Below are 19,868 nucleotides of genomic sequence, written 5' to 3'. Positions count from 1 at the left end.
ATTCCTGCACCTTAGGACTTTTATTTTTGGGGGGACAAATTAACTTTCCATGACAAAACTGTAGCAGAGCAGATGTGTGACGTGAGTCACTTGGTCTGCCATTGGCTTTCTTCTGTCACGCTCATGGGCTCTCGCTGTGTCTGAGGTTTGCCCGGTGGTTCTGAAGACATGAGGGAGAGAGGCTGGAGCGCAGAGCGGCTGTTGCTGGCTGCAGCCCCTCAGCTGATCCAGACCAGGCCGAACACATTGCCACCCACGTCTGCCACTGCTGATTCCAACTGGCATCTCTACAGCGGGATTTTACACGTGAACCTCTTATTTCTCCACTCAGCACCCAGGGAATTACGAAGTTAACTCCATGGGTATAATCACGCAACCCTGAACCACCTTACTCTACTTGATCTTGGTAGAAATTTTGCTTAATTAACTATTACAACATTTAACTCAAGTTAAAAGAGAATGAAAACCTATATCTCATGTCTTGCTCCAAGAAAGTAACTTCCATATACCTTCTTGAAGGAATTAATTGTATGGGATAAAAATGCCTACTTGATTTTTTCCAGGATCCCGAGCATCAAGTCCTGTTCCATGTCTGTTGTCTGTGTGAGCTTGAGATGTAATGGACCCGTTTTTCTCCTGCTGTTTAGTAATTACATGGTCAGGCATTATCGCAGTAACCCAACCCTTCAGACTTCCCGCCTCCAACTGCGATGAAGGCACAGCACGCTCCGTGACCCACGCTGCATGGATGTGACTAACCCCCTGATGCCTGTACCCTCAGTTTAGCTCCTGCGTGCTGGTTTCAGAGCAATGCGAGCTCAGGTCCCTTACAAAAAAAACCCCAAAACCCATAGTCCAGCAAAGCCAGTACCAGCTTTCCTAGCAGGGATTCCAGAACAGCCCCGCTGCCCCACGTTTGGCCAGTCCAAAGCCAAAGGGAAAGGAGCAGGAGACAGTTGTGCCAACGCTTCGCCTGGTGACCCTCTGGTAGTGGTTGGGCACATGGCACAATCAAGGGGTCAGCACTCAAAATTTCTTCTCCATTAGGATCCAAACTGACCTAAAGCCTGCTACTGAGCTCAATGATCTTCTGTGGCTGTCAGAAATTCACTACACTATAGAGGCCGGAGGCCCCACATACTTAAACTGTATGTGGCAATAAAAATTACAATATTCAATGTACTATTGTGAGATGAATGTAGCACAATCTCCCCCAGATGGTGAATCCACTGAGGTTCCTACTTCCTCACTCATCAAAATAGATGCTCTGCTTCTGTTTTGGTTGGAAATCCTAAAGAAAAACGGTAACAAAAATCCCTGCCTATTATAAAGTTATCAGAGTCAGTGGACTTTACACTAAGGGTAACGAATTCTGAGTTACACACCTTCTACCAGCATTCCAAACATACACAATATTGCATAGAAACCTTATTAGCATCCCCAGATACTGGATCTGGATAACATGTTTGAAATACGGCATTAGCAACAGCCTTCTCCCAGAATCTCCGCCAGATGTTAGCTCTTTAGGAAGACTTAAAGATGCTGCTGCTTTCCCAAGTCTGGAGAGCCGCTCATTGCTCCCATCGCTTCTCTCCCATGCTGCCCAGATGGCCTTTTGGGAGCGGGGCTTCCCACTGAGCACAATGCAGAGGCAAGCACCGTTGCTAATGCGGTTTGTAGTCAGGCACACTTCCTTTGTGACAGGAATGAATATAGTTAAGAAATGGTGTGGGAAACTCAGAGGTACACAAACTTCCATAGCCTTATGTTAGTAAGTCATTTAGAAAGCTAAAACGCTTGGGAGCAGGGACAGAGCAACGCTTCTGAATAGAGAACGGAAAAGACAGCAAAATGTAGGAGACTCAATTAGCACTGAGTGCTCCAGACCATCCTGAGACGAAAAATAAAAATGGCTCCAAACCTAAAGGCTTTACTTGGATCCTCACTGAAGTCAGCAGAAACTTTGGACTTCATGAAGGGTGAGGAGATCTGCCAGATTTGGCCTGCAGCTTTTGCACCTCCAGAGCTATTTCCCCATGTCCAGAAGACTGGTGTAAATACAAATTACCTCTACATCTACAGTGGAGTTTATCAAAATCCTAATCAGCAAAATTTGAGCCTGAATTTTCACCTGCCAAATACCAATACCAGAATCTGGTCTACTGTTTCCCATTTCTTTCACCCAAGCAACACAGAATGGTTTAGAAGTAGTAATGGAAAGCTTCCCCATAGTATTACTGGTATAAAATCTGATCTAATTTTCTTAAAGGCCAAGCCCAGCTCCTATAGCTCCATACGGATCATACAAAAGTATTGTGATATCCTCATGGTCCATAGGAGTCGCCTTTTCCCCTTAGCACTGTGCAGCAATGAGGTGCAAAAACGCCACTGCAAAGCTGCAGTGATGGCTGTGAACGGGACCTGTGTTGGTATTTCCAAGTTTGCTCGAGGAAAGCACTCCAACTCCGACACGTGGAGCTCAGGAATCGGTGCCCTGCTGTACCATTACGGGGGATGTGCTGCAATGGTTGCCATCACATCTGGGCAGGCCATTCCTTGATAAAAAGAACAGCAAGACGTGAGCAGTATTGAGCAACCTGGGGCGCGGGCAGTCTGGCTGTCAAGTGACAGCCGGTAGCAGAGACTCTTGGGGTCTGTCAGCGACTCCATGGGCAACCCTAGCAAAAAAATACATTCTTCTTCCGGGCAAAGCTGGACGGAGGCAATGCCTCACCTACAGCAGATGATCTCCAAGCTGCCAGGAGGAAATCTATCCTGTATTTAAACCTCATATTTAAATTACAGCAAACAGCAACTGAGAATAACATGCCAAGGCAATTAAGGATTGGAGGAGCTTCTGCATCTGTTTGCAACAGTTTGCATGAGCTTACAAGCAGCTTGATTAATATCAAGGGTCTGTGTTTCCCTGAACATAAACAAATCTGGGGAATTAAAGAGGCAAACAAAATATGTGGCTCAGAAGTCTTAGCGTGGGCCGAAACCACCTCTGCCACCTTCAGTGGGACAATTTTCTTTGGCCTTACTGGTGGCTGAGCAAGGTTCTGCTCCTGCAGCACCTTTCCCTGCCATTGCCTCCGACCCTCCCTCGCGCTGCTGCTCGGCAGTCCCCTGTTTGAGTCTGGCACAATTTCTGTTTGCATGGCCTCCTTCACTTTTTTCCTTTTACTCAGGGTTTATTTTCCCTTCATGAAGTTTTTATAATCTGATTTTTCGTTCTGTCACTCTTTTTCCCTCTGTCTGTCACAGGCAGATGTGGTTTGAGGACAGGAGTATCTTACCGCCCCGCAGACTGTGTGAGTTTGGAGTTCCTTCCAGTTTCCCACACTGCTCTCCCATTCACTGCATTCAGGCAGAGGATAAAGGAAGTGTGCCATGCTACAAGCTGAATTAGAAATGGTGTTTGACTTCCCTTTGTACTTCACAGAAACCTTGCTCCGGGTAGACCATCTGCATAGCACTCACTGTGGAGAAAACCATTGATCAAGGCCTGTCAGCCCAGCTGGGGGAACTTGGGAAAATAATTCCTTGTGCCACTTCAGTTCTTTAGGGCTTAACATCTGGCTGGAGGGGGAGGCGACAGTTGATGGTTTAACAGACTTGCTTCCTTTCAAGTTTGGGATGCTGTTTTGATCCCCGATAAGCCTTTCTGAAATCCCGATTTTAATAACATGGAAAGCATCCAGAAGACTAGGAATAATGCACTGGCTTTGCATTTTCAAAGTGCTTTACAAATACCAGCTAATGAATTCTCAGCAACCTCCTCTGTGAGATAAGGATGTATTATTAGCAATGTTTTACAAAGGAAGAAAAATAAGGCAGACAGGAGAAAACCAAAATTTTAATATTTCAAATAGCTGACTGGTTGCAGTGCTTCTATTGCCAAGCGGCTATTTGGGACACCTGGTTTGCAAAGATGCTCAGCACCCACTTTTGTTCTAATTAGCTTTGGCATCTCTGAAAAGGAGGCAACTCCCTAGCTTGTGGGAGAATTTGGATTACCAGCCTGGACCACACTCGCAGTCATGCACCACCTAGATAAGCAGATGCAAAAATTCTCCTTTGTACTCAGCTTCAGTGGTGTTTTTTGAAAATGTTACTTAGTACAATTTGTTCAAGCCCATGAAATGGCTGAAAAGGAAGGTGCACTCACGTCCATGATCAGGAAATACTTAATGATCTATTCAACAGAAATTAATTTTATCTCTCCAGAAAGTAAACTGTTTTAATTTGTTTATTCGTGCTCCTGAAGACCAACGAAAACCTCACTCTGAGCTGCAGCTGTCCTTAGTCCTTGTACAGATTTGCCTCTCAGCACCATTTAATTTTGATCAGCTGTGTCCCAGCGGTTACAGTTATTCTGGGCTTGGAGCTCCTTGGAGGAGAGGATGCAGTGTGCCCCGGATGACATGAACTCTCTGAGTTTATAAGGGAATGTCAGGCCTTAGACACTTGGCCTGCATAAAACCGGTGACTTCAAAATGAAAAGGAGCCATACTGCTTTAGCTAACAAGCCCAGTGCTATCTGCAGCTACAGTGTTGTGTGCTGATTGTTGGTCGTATGCAAAAGGTGTCCGCGCAGTCTCCTGATGGCAGCTCCTGGGGATGTCGTGCCAGATGCCCAGTACCCAGTGCTGCAGATGACTGCAGGGCACAGTTTGTGCTACCAGCCACACTGGAGATGTTCTGGGTTCCTGGTCCTATTCTTAACCCTCTCCAGGCTGTTTTCTTTCGAGTCTGGCTCTGTTTATTGCACTAGATTCCCCTGATCCTGATGTCTGACAACATGCCTTGCCCTGGGGCATGGTGATGAGGGCGTCCAATTCTAGTTTGTATGCCTCGTGAGGACCACAGTCTCTCAGTTCTTGGCGTGTGCCCCTCTGCTCATCCTTTGCCTGGCTCAGAACTAGGTTATCTAGCTTCTGAAAACACGTTCTTGCCTGCAAGGCAGGTGCTTGCTTTTATCAGACGTGATCTTTTCATTCTACTGCCAGCTGAACACAGCAAAGATGTTCCTCAGTCCTCCAAAATCCACCTGCCTGGCAGGCAGGACCTCACACTGAGCCCCAAGACACTTTCACCAGGCACACGCAGTGCGGTGACTGACAGCCGCCAGGCGTGAGAAAGTGGATTCTGGTAGGAGCTTACATCCCAAAACTCAGGCTGGGCTCAAGGGAAGGGGAGAAATTCCCTGGGGCATATGAGAGAACCAACTTCAGGATACAAACCTGTTTCCAAGGTAGGGAACAATGAAATGAGGCTCAGGGGATGCCAGGGAGGTCTGTGACTCTTATCTCCCCTCTCCGCCGCTGCCCTAGCTAAAGTTCAGTAATTAAATATCTGACACATGCAGACAGGATTAATTGCTGCTCTTACAAGGGGAGAGGTGACTGCCCTCCTATCTGGCATGAACACACCGTCCCCATCTTGTCAATGACAGAGAGCGGTTGATGGGGCCAGACCTCAGGAACTGCGCTCCCAGTTCTCAACCTGCCCTTCTGAAGCTGTCTCTCTGCAGGATACCTGCTCCTTGCTGAAACGCTTGGCAGCACTATTTGGTAAGTCTCGTGATAAAAATCATGAGACTCATAATACTTATGGCCTTCGTGATTCTACAAGGAGAGAAAATTCATTATATCAATCCAAACAAAGTCCAAACCCTCAATAATCAAAAAGTAAGTAAGTAAAAAAAAAATAAAAATTTGTTTTTATTAGAAACGAAGTGTTTTTGTCAAATCCTTATGATTTTCAGCCCATTTCTTGAAGCCCAAATTTTGACATTGACGGTTTAGCAGTAATGCCAGATCCTCTGAGATGCTGAGCCCATTGTAAGCTCTGAATACCACCATCTTCCAAAAAAACCCACCCAAAACAATGAAGGAAGTGCATGAACTCAGCAGCTTCTGTGTTCGCTCCCTCCACCCCATTGTTAGCGACAGGCTGTTCTCCTTCCTTGGCCAGAGCCGAGCAGGCGACTACCTGATGGGGTCTGCCCATTTCAGAGGACTTTTGGGGAGCGTGTGCTCCCACCGAAGTCAGCAGTATCTGGGGTGCTTTCGAGCAAAATTTGGAACCCTCTGGTAGCACGTGAGAGAGCCGCTGGGTCTCAGCCCTGCTGCTGAGATGGGGAACAGTTACATTACCGAGACCCGAACCTCACGCTGACCGGCCTAACTACAGAGCAAGGTGTAGCTGCGGCCCCTGGCAAAAAGCAGAAGGATAGGAGGTATTCTGTGATTGTTTTATATGGGTTTTTGAAGGAGGAGGGTGGTAAACACATAACATGGTGGCTCCCGCAAAGCCTGCTCCCAGGGCAATGTGTTCCTTTGAGACATAATTGATTCCTGCCATCAGGCACCAGCCTGCTCTCCCCCAGGGTCAGCGCTTTCCCACATCCAACCCCATTATCCCACAGACCATGCCTTTTGTACAACACACTCCAGCTATTCATGTGCAAAGCAGCTGTAATCCCCAGACCTTTCAGAGTCAATATACCAGGAAATAATAAATCCCTCTTGTGCACTCTTGAATATGCTGAGAGGTGACTTGTGGGAATTTCAGCTGGGCAGAAAAATAATAAATTCTCCTTAATTTTTAATTATTTGTAATACTCACTGTAGAGAGACTATGTCATTGGTGCATGACTATTTCAGGGTCACCCACACAAGCAGCTATAGAAATTGCTTTTGCCTCCAACAACCCTGAAAATGCAGATCAAATTGTCTCATATGTTTCTTAATGATCAAAGTCCACTTTCCTTCACTTACGCACCTGGGAACGGCGGTATATTAAACCTTCTGGATCTAAAGAAAAACTAATTAAAAGGGGTTAAACCTGTGAAGAATGTACTGTACAGTAATAAAAGACCCCTTTTTGCCAGGGTTCTAACATCTAAAGGAAGCAAGATAACGCCGTGCTAATGACATTTAATGGAATATTTTATACAATAGGTCTAATAACAACATAACCTTTTCCCCTGAAAGAGGCAGATTTCACTACACTTCCACTCGGTTAGTTCAGACAGCAGAATTACGCTCAGCTTGTGAGAGTGGAAGAAGCCAATCCTGAATAGCAAGTTCTGCAGGATAATTCCTTTATATATTGCCTCCCATGCCAAACCATTTTAAAAACTGTTTACTGTGTAGAATGTAATATCACTGAAACAGCCCAAGTAGGACACAGTTGGCAGGGTTAGGTGCACCTGGAGGCTGAGAGAAGGGATCTTCGTCTGCGACACCAAAGTAAGCAGCGACTCCTAAGTTAAAAACTGTCAAAAGATCATTAGGGTTCACCTCATAGACAGCACCCTGTCTTTTCAAACCTTACCCAAGAAACCTCTACAGAGCAAGTCATAAGAGTATGAGGATGATGAAGGGATTTCTGATGCTAAAATCCAGGAATCTTAAACATTAAGGCACATCCACCCAGCAATTGTAAGGTATGAGTGTGGCACAACACACAGACCCAATAGTTTTATCAAGCGTTCAGAGATAATTTCCACACAGATGTGTCAGCACAGGTCTACTTGGGACCCTGGTGGGTGTTCTCACTCCTGCTGTCTTCCTCAGTGATACTGCCAGTGGCATGTTACCTGGGAAATTGAGATCAGAGCTGGCTTGGTCCTAAAAAGCCTTCCGGTTTACCTGTGTAAATAAGCCTTTCCAGCAATGCTGGTCACGGGCTGGCCTGAGGAATAGGAAAAAAGCCCACCAAAAATCAGACTGCCCACAGGACAGATCCCGCAAGGCCCTGCTCCCCGGGCAGCCGTCATGACAAAGGGGTGTCCCGCGGAAGCAGCGTCTCTGCCAGGCTCCCAACAGATAAACCCCTCTGCAGGACCAGGAGAAGAGGCCACCCTTAGCCCTCCCACTGCAGAGGGACACTGTCCCCAGAGCTGCTCCTTCTCCACTTCATTCTCACAGCTGTTCCGCAGTATCCCCAACTGGTGCCAGGAAAGCACAAGGGCTGCTCAGCCCTGTCCCTACCCTGCACCACAAACACGGACTCAGCTCCCCATTCCAACCCATTTCCCAGAAGAGCAAACTGAGGCACAGTGAATTAAACCGGCAGCCCCCGGGACAGCCAGTGCTGCGTCTGAGCTCGGTATTCCTGCTGGACACCCCGTGTGGGAACCCGTGTCACTGCCCCCTTGCCCCACGTTGCCCCTTTCTCCCGGTAAACACAGTCCTCTGCAAAACCCCTGCCTGCACGGGGAAATATGCGCTTTTCAGCCTTACTGGGTGAAAAAGCCATGAGAGTTCATCGTGCCTTGACAGAAGTGCAGGCTCCACAAAGGAGTTATTAGCACCAGGCTGTGTGGGTTTGAATTTCTCTGCGTTTCCCATACTTTTCCCCTATTGATAACATTTCTTGTTGGGACAATAGAAGTGTGCCTTGCAACTACTCATGACATTAGTGACGGTGCTTGAGCCTGAATGATTTAAAGGGAAAGAATCCAACTCCCAAAAGACCATCTGGCTATCAGTTATAATACAGCAATAAAGGTCAGGGCTGCTTCTCAGGAGTTGGGAAAAAGATGTTTTTTGACACTGAAGAGTCTCTTCAGCCAGCATGGTACATGCCTACCTGTCAGCTCCTAGCTTCAAGGCCTGCCACCATTGCTCCCTCGCTAGGAAAGGGATAACACAGGTCACCAGCTTTTGGAGGAAAGCCAGCCAAAGGATCCAGGAAAAAGGGCAACACCTTATTAGAGCTGGCAAAGCCAGGGCGTAGTCTCTGAGCTGTATCTTATTTTGTATCATAATCCTTTGACTGCTTCAAAGTGTTCATGAGATGTCTTGTCTCCTGGCTTTCCCACAACGCAGGGAATAAAGGGCTCCAAGGACAACATCTGCCCTTCACAAAGAGCTAAGCCCATTCAGGCCCATACAATGAAACCCACCAAGCTGGTATTTCAGTGACACCTCCCTCCTTCCTGTCAACTGCCCATTAAACTCAGGCTTCACTTCAGGATTTCCAAGTAAGAAATTGTCTTTGGCTTTCTTACTTCACTGCACACTTCCCTCCACCGTTTCCACTTCCCAATTCTCAGCCACGCTCCCGTGCACAAGCAGAGCACTGGGAAAGGACAAGCACACCTCCGCCCCGGCGCTACGGGCTGAGACCCTCAGATGGCAGGATGCAGCACAGCTTTTCTCAGGTAGGTTCTGGGTTAGTTTCAGTGCTGCCTCAAGGACTTATCCAGGCACAGATTTTTCTCGTAAGACAAACTAAAGCATCCACACAGCTTCATTCTTTTTATTGCCTTTACCACAAAAGAAATAATGTTTGCTTAATTTTTATTAACATTTTCACACAAATACAAGAAAGCAGCCCTATCCCCATTTTCTAGATAAGAAAATGGAGTGGGGATGACATGCTAAAGGTTACACAGGGAGGCAATCACATGGTCTCCAAGATCTCATGTTCCGCAGATTGTGGCAGGTCCAGCCTGCAGGGGGGCACTGTGATGCTCCTTGGTCAGACAAGAACAGAGTGCACCAGAAGTCTCAGACAAGAAGAAGAAGTGACCTCCTTGCTGAGGTCCGAAGATGGGCCTCAGCTACTAGATTCCATTCATGACCTGCCTCTGACTTCCCAAGGCCCAGGGCTTCTGGAGTGAATCTGACGCTAGTCTTTAGCCCATCTCAACCATCATTCCTGTAAATGTCTCTACAAAAGAGACAGTAGAAAAGGGAAAAGAAAGAGCTACGGGTGTGAGAAGGCATGGGCCAGGTTCTGCTAGGAGTGTGGCTGTCCTTAACAAAGGCAATGGGAACACTGGTGCAACGGGCCCGCAGACCTCGCTGCGTGAAGAGAGAAACAGAGGTTACCATTTCCATTTGCTTACCGTTCCCTATTTATTCACCATGTCCACCTGACATCCCGCCATCCTGACTGTAGATCCTCCACAGCATTTAGAAATGTCATGCAAACAAACCTGTCGTTTCACATTGGCAGAACTTTGGCTCACCCGTTAAAAGTGTAACAACTGTATGGGACAAGCACAAACACACCCACACTCCGGGAAGCCGCACCTGGGAGCCTGGCTGTGAAGTGCCCTCTCTAGAAAGAGTAAGAACATGTCCTTGGCGCTGTTGATTTTGACCCTAACAGTGCTCCCCTTCTTCTTCTTTTCCCGCCTTCCCCCAAAAGCGTGCCTCCTCCACGCCACAAATGTGACTGGCACATGCGGGGACTCGGGAATGCAATTGATCCCAGACAACCAGCTGGAGGGTCAGTGTTTTCCCAGATCCCTGGGCAGCCCTGAAGGGCCACGCTGCACACTCCACCAGTCAGCGTGGGCAGAAGGTTATTCTCTCCAGGGCATTTGCAATCAATGTACCATGCACTAATAGATGCTTCCTCTATTGTTGGGCTGCGTGCCTGGATTGGCTGAAGGGCTGTGGGAAACACCAGCCATCCCCAGACTCACGTATCTCTGGAGCTCCCTGATGTATAAATAGAGGCAGCAGAAAGTGCCAAAGCATAGTCTTACACTCAGCACAGCAGCCCGAGGTGGGGGTCTGTGCCCAGGACTGAGAGCGCTAAGAATGGCTCCCAGTAACACTCTCATGATCCACATGGAGGAGAAACTGCTGCCAAAAGAAAAGAATAAAGTAAGTAGAGCCCTTGACAGGATCGGGAAGGCTGGTCTGCGCTCTGTGCAGTGGGCTGCCTCTATCGCAGATATACTACACGGGAAAAGATGAGCTAAGGAGGGAGAAAGTAGTCTGGGGGAAGGCAAATGGGTTAAAGAGAGATAAAAGAGACTATATCGTTTTTTAAAAATGAAATTGAGCGGGGAACAGATAGGCAACGTCGCAAAGCTCTCCTACCAAATGAAAGAGTCTTTGAACCCTTGTGTATCAGGGCATCAGAAGGGGAAATTAGGTCAGGTCTCAGAAATCCTTAACGGTCTTGCTCCACCTCTCTTACAGCTGAGGAAGCCGGTGGTGGAGAAAATGCGCCGTGACCGGATTAACAGCAGCATCGAGCAGCTGAAACTGCTCCTGGAGAAGGAGTTTCAGAGACACCAGCCCAACTCCAAGCTGGAGAAGGCCGACATCCTGGAAGTGGCTGTCAGCTACCTGAAGCAGCAGAGCCAGCTGCAGGACCAAAGTGAGTGCAGAGCATGTATTGCACTGCAGTTGAAGTCCGCTCCCACCAGCCTTTGCCCTCCCATCTAGCCCTGGCCCCCGAGACATGCAGGGGCTATAACACACCAGGTCTGGTCACACGAGCAAGGCTTGTGGACTCAGGCTCTTGAAAGAAACCTAATGCATGAATCACCACTGTCCCATGATCTTAACCCACTGCATTTGCTTCTTTCTTTCTTTTCTAGCGTTCATTCACAAGAATCTAGAGCAGGACTTTAACAGTGGATACCTGCGGTGCCTCAAGGAAGCTATGCATTTTCTGTCCTACTATGAACCCAAGAAGGAAACCCAGGTGCAGCTCATCAAGCATTTCTGCAAAGCCCAGATGGGTGCAGATGTCATGTACTCTCCTGCTCTGCGCAGTCCACCTCTGTCCCCCGGCCTGTTTGCCAGAAAGCAACCTGCCCAGAAGACTGCGGCTGCTGCTCCTACCATCTGGAGACCCTGGTAGACCTGCTGAGAAACTTTGCTTTTTTCATATGTTTTGCTACAAAAACTAGAGGGACCTGTGATGTAATAGTTCCTCTTTAAAGTAGGAAACATTGCTTTCCAAAGGTGGGAGGGGGGCAGTTATTGTTTTTCTGTGACAAGAAACGAGGGTCGCTGAGTAGTTTCCCTTCATAGTGAAGGAATGCGCTCGTATCTTGCAGCAAATTTGCTGCTTTTATTGGTGGCTCCTAGCCAAAGAGAGGACCAAGCTCTGTGGTGACGGAGAGCGCCAAATGCCGTTCAGTTTCCATCACGCTTCTGCTTGGCAAGGCTGTTGAGCCTGTGGCTGCCAGTTGAAATCTCTCTACTAACTCCCTAGGTCACTGGTTCAAGTGCTCCATTATCTCTAGATAATGTATTAACCTTCCTAAAGAAGGAGCACTTTGAAGAATGTATTTTGTATCATAAAGAGCATATTCAGCCTTTACCTTTTGAGTGAAAGTTGTTACTAAGAAATGCTGATTCTTCTGAAGTTCCTATGCTATTTTTAGTATACCTTCTTACAGAAAGTTAAGATGATAACAGATAGCTCTAGGAAAAATTCTCTTAACATCAGGACCTGCTGCTCTCACAGTTGAGGGATAATTGATGCCTTTTGTAAAGGAAATGCCTGTGATACCTTCAGGAAAAGGGAGAGGAAGGGAGGCAATAAGTACTTTATAATCATTCACTGAACGTGCTAAAGAGCTTAAAAGCTTTTATAAAGTTGTGATGTATTCATCCTGTGTGATGTTCAACTTTGGTGTCTTCACTGTACAATACAATAAAAATGGTTTTAGTCATTAATCTTTTGGTTTGAAATTATTAAAATGGCTAATATTCCTGGACTATGTGTTGCATGTAGAGTCCTTCTGCAGTGGCGAAACTATTGGGAGATGTCATATTTCTGAGCCCTTCATTCCAGTATAGCTTACATTTGTGAAATTTGTTTGGCAGAACAGGATTTCAGATCCTGCAAAGAAGCAACCTCTGGAAAAGTTATCAAAAATTAAAATGGAGGTGAAATTGAAGTGAGATACTGAGAAGTGTAGACCCAGATACTTATCAGCAACCTATTCAGACTTCAGCAAATCACTAATTTCACAACCAGTGTATTTCCCCCCATGAATTTACCCACCAACCTGAGTTCAGTCTTACGTTTTCTGTCCATTTAGGAGGTAGCAACATGCAAAAATCCTAATAACTTCCAAAGAGTTCAGCACCTGACTCCGCTTGGGAATCTCACCCTCCTCTTTGAAACCATCTGCAATGGGGTGAACTATTTTTTGTTGTCTCTTAATTTTAGCACCTTCTGTTACCTAAACATAAATTCTGTTAGGCAATAACAGAATTGCTTTCTTTACTGAAGTGAAATCTGCCCGTGTATGGCTAAAAATATACATAATTTGATAGCAAACAGATTGCAAAAGCATTCCCTCTCCTAAACTATTTCCCCATACTCTTATTTTCTTCAAACATTTTATTCTCTTTCTCTGACATCCACCCAGGCGTCCAAAACATGCCATAAATAGGGCCACACTCCACCAGGCTTTAGAGGGTTTTTTTTCTGTCCAGCCTGTAGTAAAGATGGTGTCTCTGCCAAGTATCTTTTCAATGATCCTCCCCTGATTTTTTCACCCCACTTCAATTCAGAAAACAAACCCAGCATATCCTCTTACACAGCGGTTTACAACAGCCTGCGTACCTGGCTTGCACCAGCTGGGTGACGCCAAGTGAGCAGCCTGACCTTCCCGAGAGTGCAGGACGAGGCACGGCAGCATCCCTGCGCGGTCTCGCCTCGAGCCCTGTTCGACTCCTCTGCAATTCTCTATGTAGAGGCCACATGATTCCTGGCTCCTGGGGATTAAGTCAGCTGCGCTCTGGTGATCTGAGGAGGATTAGCACCTGTTGTAAAGGATGTGTTTGTCCTTCTCCCACACAGTTACACAAAGAGGGAATGGATGAGGTGAACAAGCAAAAAGGGTTTCAGAAGGTATTTGGGCAAGCAGGAAGAAAAGCACGAGAAGGGGATTCTAAAGCCACCCCTGAGCACCTTAAATACCACCAGTCTCTCCAAAACACAGCACTTTCCCCAATAACACTCACTTTTCCTTAGAAGAGTTCCCTTTCATTGCTCAGTGGGGACTATTCACCTCTTATTTTCCTTTCTCTTCAAAGTAAAATAAATCTGCACAAATAATTAGTTCACAAACCTATTCTCTAACCACAGTGACACATTGATTTGGATATATGACAGGGAGCCCTCTCATTCTCCCAGAGATACAGTAACAGCGTGAAACACCATTGGTCAACAATTTCAACTCTCCTGGGAGAGATGCCCTTGAAAACTTTGTTTCTAGCACATGGGTTTTTCCTTAAACAAAAGGAAACCTAGAATATCTGATCTTGTCAAATGGCTGCTTAGTTAAGCGCTAAGCAAACTCAGATCCGCTAAGCCGACAGATCAAACTGCATTCCAACGCTACTAGCTGTACCTGGCCGGTCCTCACGTGATTTGGGATGAAACCCTTTCTCATACATATGGAAAGGAGCAAAAAGCCAGCCAGCCAGGTCAAGAACATATTGCTCTGCTTTATTTTGGTTAGTATTTTACCCTGAATGCACAAGCTGGTTGAGCGCTTTTCATCTGTCTGCCAACGCAATACAAGGTGGGTTTTTGGTACAGTTCTGCAGTTCATCAGGGGCTGATACCAATGCTGGAGATAGATTTGTTCTTCCTAATGAACAACTAAATAATTCAGAAGAGATATTTTTAGATTTTGTGGTTGCTTAGTGATCTTGAAAAAGTCACTTCACCTTGCTGTGCTCAACTTGTCTTTGTCAATTAGTACAAGCTTCTGAATCCCAGCAAAACGCAAGCTGTTCATCCATGCCTGTGCATTTTTAAATCAAGACTAATTAAGGCAGTTTGCGGATAGGAAGCTTGGGGGAGTTCAGACTCCGTCAAAATGCAATGTACCCCAAAGCACACCGCAGCTTGGCTGTGCACCACAGGGCCTGGGAAGGGCGTCACACATGGCACGGAGAAACCTGCTGCTACTATGTGGACGGGTATCTTCTGCAGCTAATGTGCTACCATCCAAGTAAACCACGCTGGGAATGTCACAGTCTGCAGCATCACTGCAGTTTGTTTAAAACTGACAGCATAAACGGAAAAAAGAAAAGGAAACCAAAGAAGAGCTGCAGAAACTGAAGACTGTTGGATTTGAACCCGGCCCCTCTAGTTCGAGACTAACCCAGGAACAGGCCGTAGAAATGACAACTGTGCAGAACTCGTGTGAGATCACAGTCAGACTCCTCAGCCCACAACTCCTGCCGCCCATATTGGCATAAATCTGGAGAGACACAGCTACTGTCATTCAAACCACAAGGTCTGGTTCTCATTTACACTGGGGCAGCATGACGTTACTCTGGCTACAGCGGGGGAGTCGATCGCGCTTAGCTGTTAGTGTGCGTGAGATTCAGACCTACTGTTCACAGAGCGGTGTAAGGGAGAGAAGCAGTAAGCACCTCCTTTCTGGGCAAGCGGAAGAAACCAAACCCCACCAGAAAGCCTCTATTTGCCCCAGGGAGTCAGGTCCACGGCTGGTACAAGTGCATTGCTTCTGTTTTTCGCTACAGACTTGCCCCTCTGGGCTTTAGTTTACCAATTACTTGAGAGCTAAAGCCAGACCTCTGGTTTCACCAGTCTTTGCCCAGCAAAGGTTATGTTTACAATTTATTAATTATTATCACTTCTAATAATTGAACGCAAAGCTTCTTATTGCTCCTCTATCCCCCGGGGTGACTCTCCCCTGCTCCAACACATTCCCACCCTTAGGGAAGATGTTGTTTATTATGCTGATCCCACAGCCCAGGAATACTCTCCTGACAAAGCCCCTATTAACCTCAGAGTGTGGGCCTGAGTTTCTCAGAGTTTCCCACACTTTCTTCCCCATTTATGACATTCAAAGGGACCACAAAGGAAGCGTGCCTCACAACAGCCCACATTAGTGACGCTTTTTGGCTCTGCATTGTGATGACCAGCAATTCCTGTCCCGATAGACCATCTGGAGAGCTATTTTCCCAAGGAGCACATTGATCGATCAGTATTATGCGAGAGCCCTTTTAAAACTTGGGAACGTTATGCTCTTTGACACTAAATAGGTGTCTTGAGAGGGGTTGTCAGAAAGATTTTAAACCATTTAAGGAAGGCACAGAAAAAATAAAAATTGTAATTATTTCTTTAAAAACACCATCAATAGCATTTGTAAGACAGGCTGACATGAATGTAGGAAATAGTCTAAAATAAAAATGCTCTAAAAGTGATATAGAGAGGAAAGCCTTAAGCCATCAAGTTGTGTGTTATAAGTACAGCCCCAGATGTACGGGAGCAATGCCTTTTTAGATCTGCATAACATAGACAATGAAATTCTGGTTTTCTGTACTCTTCTCTGATAGCCCACCTTCCTCCAGACCTGTTGCTCCATTGCAATACACTGTGTTCTGCTGAGTATCAGACAGGCTAAGAAAGCTGCCAATTGGTATTACAAGTAGTAGCAGCTTCTGTGGAAACAGCATGCGTAGCAGTTTGCACCTGGGCTGAAATCACCACCTACAAACCAGAAGCAGAAAGGTCCATGGCCCAGTACCAATCTCCTAGGCTAGTGGTCCTCTAGTTGTTTTGATTTATGGACTATAATGAACACAAGCCTACTGATGGTAGTCCTGGGGTTGTTTGGTCACCTTCCCTGGATCCCCTGTGGTTGTTCCTCAACTCAAAGCCACCTATGGCGCACAGAGTGCACACCATAGCTCAGAGTCAAATGGTGAGCATCTACAGTCAGAGACAATTAATACAGTGGTTCTAGCCTTAGGAAAAGCTAGGACTGCTGCCTGACATGCGATATCTGTAAGTACAGACATCGACCATTGTTGGCAGATTTCTGTTTCCCCTTGCACCCTGCAATATCTATACCAAGCGAGAGTGGAGACATCTCCCTGTCTTCATGTATGGCTTTGAAGACTGCATCTTCATGATGCAACTCATGACTACAGAATCATAGAATCTTCTTGGCTGGAAGGGACCTTTAAGATCATTGAGTCCAACCATCAACCTAACACTGCCAAAACCACTGCTAAACCACGTCCCTCAGCACCACAATTTAGAGGAACAAGGCCACTAAGAGAGCAAGCCTCTGTCCACAGCATAGCTGTCATCTCTCAAGAGCGGGTCCAGATTTCACACCATACACCAAAGAAGAGAATTATTGTGTCACATTATTTAGCCAGCTCCACATGCTTGGCAATTTTGGGGATTTGTTTCTTTTAATCCTTCATTCCAAAAACAGGGAAACCCCTGCTTCTGAGCCTCAGACAAACAATCTTTCATCCTGGCGCAGCAGTGACAGTCAGAGAGAGGCACAAACCCCTCCTACGGATATGAAGGACAGTGACAAGGATTTGGATGACAAACATGTTTCAGCGGGATGGACCATTGTGCTTACAGCTGCATTTTAAAAGAGCCCAAACTGAGCAAACCCGTTACAGACTTTTAACAAAGAGCAACCAGACTGCTTACAGCACAGGAATTTTTTTTCTCACTGAAATACTTGCAGAAAGTTCATACCGTACCCAGTTCCACAATGAATACATTCTAGGGACAGCCTTAGTCTAGACAATTTATTACTCTGAGGCATCAGTTGGGAAATACCATTGCCATTAAGTTTTCAGGCCTTAATAATCAAACCAAACAAGAGGGGGTGAAGATCTGTTTCTCTTTTACCCATCAATAGCATACAGAGGATAGATGAAGCAGGCGGGGGGGGAACTGAAAATTTGCTGCCTTTTCAACCGACAGAGAGAGGGGGAGAGAAGGCGGGAGTTTGTGAGCCCAGAGGGCTGTTGTTCTGTGTGCTCGCGGCAAGGCAGCATGCCTGGTTCACCATTCACATCAGATGGTGCGAGTCCACAGCTCCGAGGATTTCCCACATTGCCCCATTCACAGTGTTAAACTGTCAACAAAAGAAGTGTGCCTCTGTGGGTCCTGAGAAGAAAGCTAACGCCTGCTGCACCATCTGCCTGGCCCTTAAAGGAAGGGATAATGCTTTAATCAGTGGGAGTTGGTTTAGCCCTTTGGAGACCAGGGGCATTGTGCTCAGGATAGGATGGCATTATTTAAAACCACTCATTTCATATTTCCAGAACTGAAAATTGGGTCAAAGCTTCCCTCCCACCTCACTGTGCCCGCTGCTGCTGCAAACATATTCCTTCCCATACGGTGCGTGGCAGGACCTGCTGTCCCTTCCATCTCATGTGACCCCTGAGAGAGACGCACAAAGCCCTGTGCTTGACTTCAGGCTCCAATAACGGCACAAGTACACGCAGCCAGGACAGGCCCGAGTAACACCGCTGATTACAAGCTGACAAAATAATTCAGGGAATTGATTTTGAATATTCCCTGTTCAATTAGAGGCTTTTGACAACCATCAACAATTAAAATTGTTACACCCTAAGTGATCCATCTAAATGTGAAGCGTCTTCGGGCTGGAAGGGGAGGAGGGGAGAATGACTGACCTATGAAAATCACTGCCATGAGAAGCCAAGAAGTTAAAAGGGGCTTTGTAAGCTTCAGGTTAATAACTAGTTACAGGATCATCCTTTGCAGAATCATATCCTTTTATGCAACAACCCTATGTGTGCTGCAACACGTCGCTATCTATGTACCCACAGACACAGGTTTTCGCCCTGGCTTATTGAGAGGGATGCTGAGGGCAGACTGGAGTCAACAGTGAAATGGAAGGTTTGCTTTCTGGTTTTGAAAGGCAGACGCAGGAAATAGGTGGAGTTTTCATGAATATTGTTGTGGTAAGAAACACGGATTCAAAAAATAACACCCCCAACCTGCTAGCCTATTAGCAACAATCTGGGACTGCTCCCTGCTCTAGCCTCTAACCATGGAACATGCATTAAGGAAAATAAAATTATGCCCATGCACAACTCCCCTTAAACCTGTAGAGGCCCACATGCTACAGCTGAGGCAGGTGTACCATAAAGCATAACTGGGAATTTGTCAAGACGAGGCCTCACGTGCCTGACTGACAGATCTTGAACGTGACTAGCTTTGTATGAGATTGTGCTTGGGGGGGCAGTGGACCTGAGTAGGCAACCTAGAATAGCCTGAAAAAAAAATATCTCCATCAGGCAGCTTTAATCCTGGATTCTGTCTGGCCCTTTCCACTTTGTTACCTGTGTTCATCGCAATGCATGTGGCACATACACTGAGAAAGCCCAAGACTGAACAGAGTCACAGGATACCCTAGCACCTGTATTTACATTCTGCAAGTGGGATAGTACAAGCAAAGCAATAGACAAGAATTGGCTTTTCACTGCATCTCAGTTTTCTGTAAATGGAAAACACATTTAGGCGTTTACGTGGAGACTCAGGACCAAGGGAACAGTGAGGCATTTGCAAAGTGGCATGAAATTAAATAGGACATGTTTGGGAAAGGCATCATAATCATTACATGTCACGGGCTGCCATAGTAAAGCCCAGATTACCCGAACAAAAGCAAGGAAGAGCTCTGAATATAACTTATAGAGGAACTTTAAGTATTTAAACAATGGAGAGGAAAATATTTCAAGCTAACTGCTTAGTACAAATTGTTTTAAAGGTTTTTCCATCAATTTTAGTCCTTAGTTGCTCGAAAATTATCTGGTACTGTATTCATCTAAGCATGGTTTAATGTCAATGAAAGGGTTTAGTCCCTCTAATTCTGCATCTTTTCCTTTTCAACCTCTCTTTTGGTCGTGGGCACAGAGCATTATCTCTTCCTGGGATCAGTCTTCTGTGCTTAATTTCACCACAGCCTGGGAAAAGGCAGCACATTGAGATGTTGACGTTCCCAACATCAGGCAGAAGTTTGATTATAATGACGGCAAACGCTTTCCCACGTTCTTACCCCAGCGCCGTAATGCCAAGCCCTATTGTGTCACACACTCCCCAGTCCACCTGCTCCTTTGGGAGCAGGGTATTATCCCCAGGCAATTCACAGTCAATTTGCCATGCTGTAATAGATGCTTTCTCTATTGTCCCAGGGCACGCATGGATTGGCTATCGACTGTGGGAAAGTCAAAGTCGCTCAGGACCCATACATTTGTATGCAGCCACTGCGTATAAATAGAGGAACTCCCGGCTCCCTTCTCCACCCGCTAACCAGCGAG

The 19,868-nt window shown here is 46.3% G+C and overlaps 1 protein-coding gene across 1 annotated transcript; it reads left to right on the top strand.

The window, feature by feature from the left end:
* The first annotated feature begins 10,571 nt into the window (after positions 1-10,571).
* On the top strand, positions 10,572-11,628 carry LOC104290513 (transcription factor HES-5-like). The gene is made up of 3 exons (XM_009889621.1): positions 10,572-10,637; positions 10,959-11,139; positions 11,363-11,628. Exons 1-3 carry the CDS (start codon positions 10,572-10,574, stop codon positions 11,626-11,628), a joined length of 513 nt encoding a protein of 170 aa, XP_009887923.1.
* The last annotated feature ends 8,240 nt before the right edge of the window (positions 11,629-19,868 follow it).

The sequence above is a fragment of the Charadrius vociferus genome, unplaced genomic scaffold, assembly GCF_000708025.1.
Source record: "Charadrius vociferus isolate BGI_N301 unplaced genomic scaffold, ASM70802v2 scaffold477, whole genome shotgun sequence".
Taxonomy (NCBI): domain Eukaryota; kingdom Metazoa; phylum Chordata; class Aves; order Charadriiformes; family Charadriidae; genus Charadrius; species Charadrius vociferus.
This window is presented reverse-complemented; position numbering and strand designations above follow the sequence as displayed.

What these genes read in the sequence shown, in the direction of transcription:
- LOC104290513 (XM_009889621.1), top strand. Translation starts at nt 10,572, where the DNA reads ATGGCTCCCAGTAACACTCTCATGATCCACATGGAGGAGAAACTGCTG. An exon ending in TGCCAAAAGAAAAGAATAAA is followed by an intron (nt 10,638 to 10,958) that starts GTAAGTAGAGCC and finishes CCTCTCTTACAG; the next exon opens with CTGAGGAAGCCGGTGGTGGA. An exon ending in GAGCCAGCTGCAGGACCAAA is followed by an intron (nt 11,140 to 11,362) that starts GTGAGTGCAGAG and finishes TTTCTTTTCTAG; the next exon opens with CGTTCATTCACAAGAATCTA.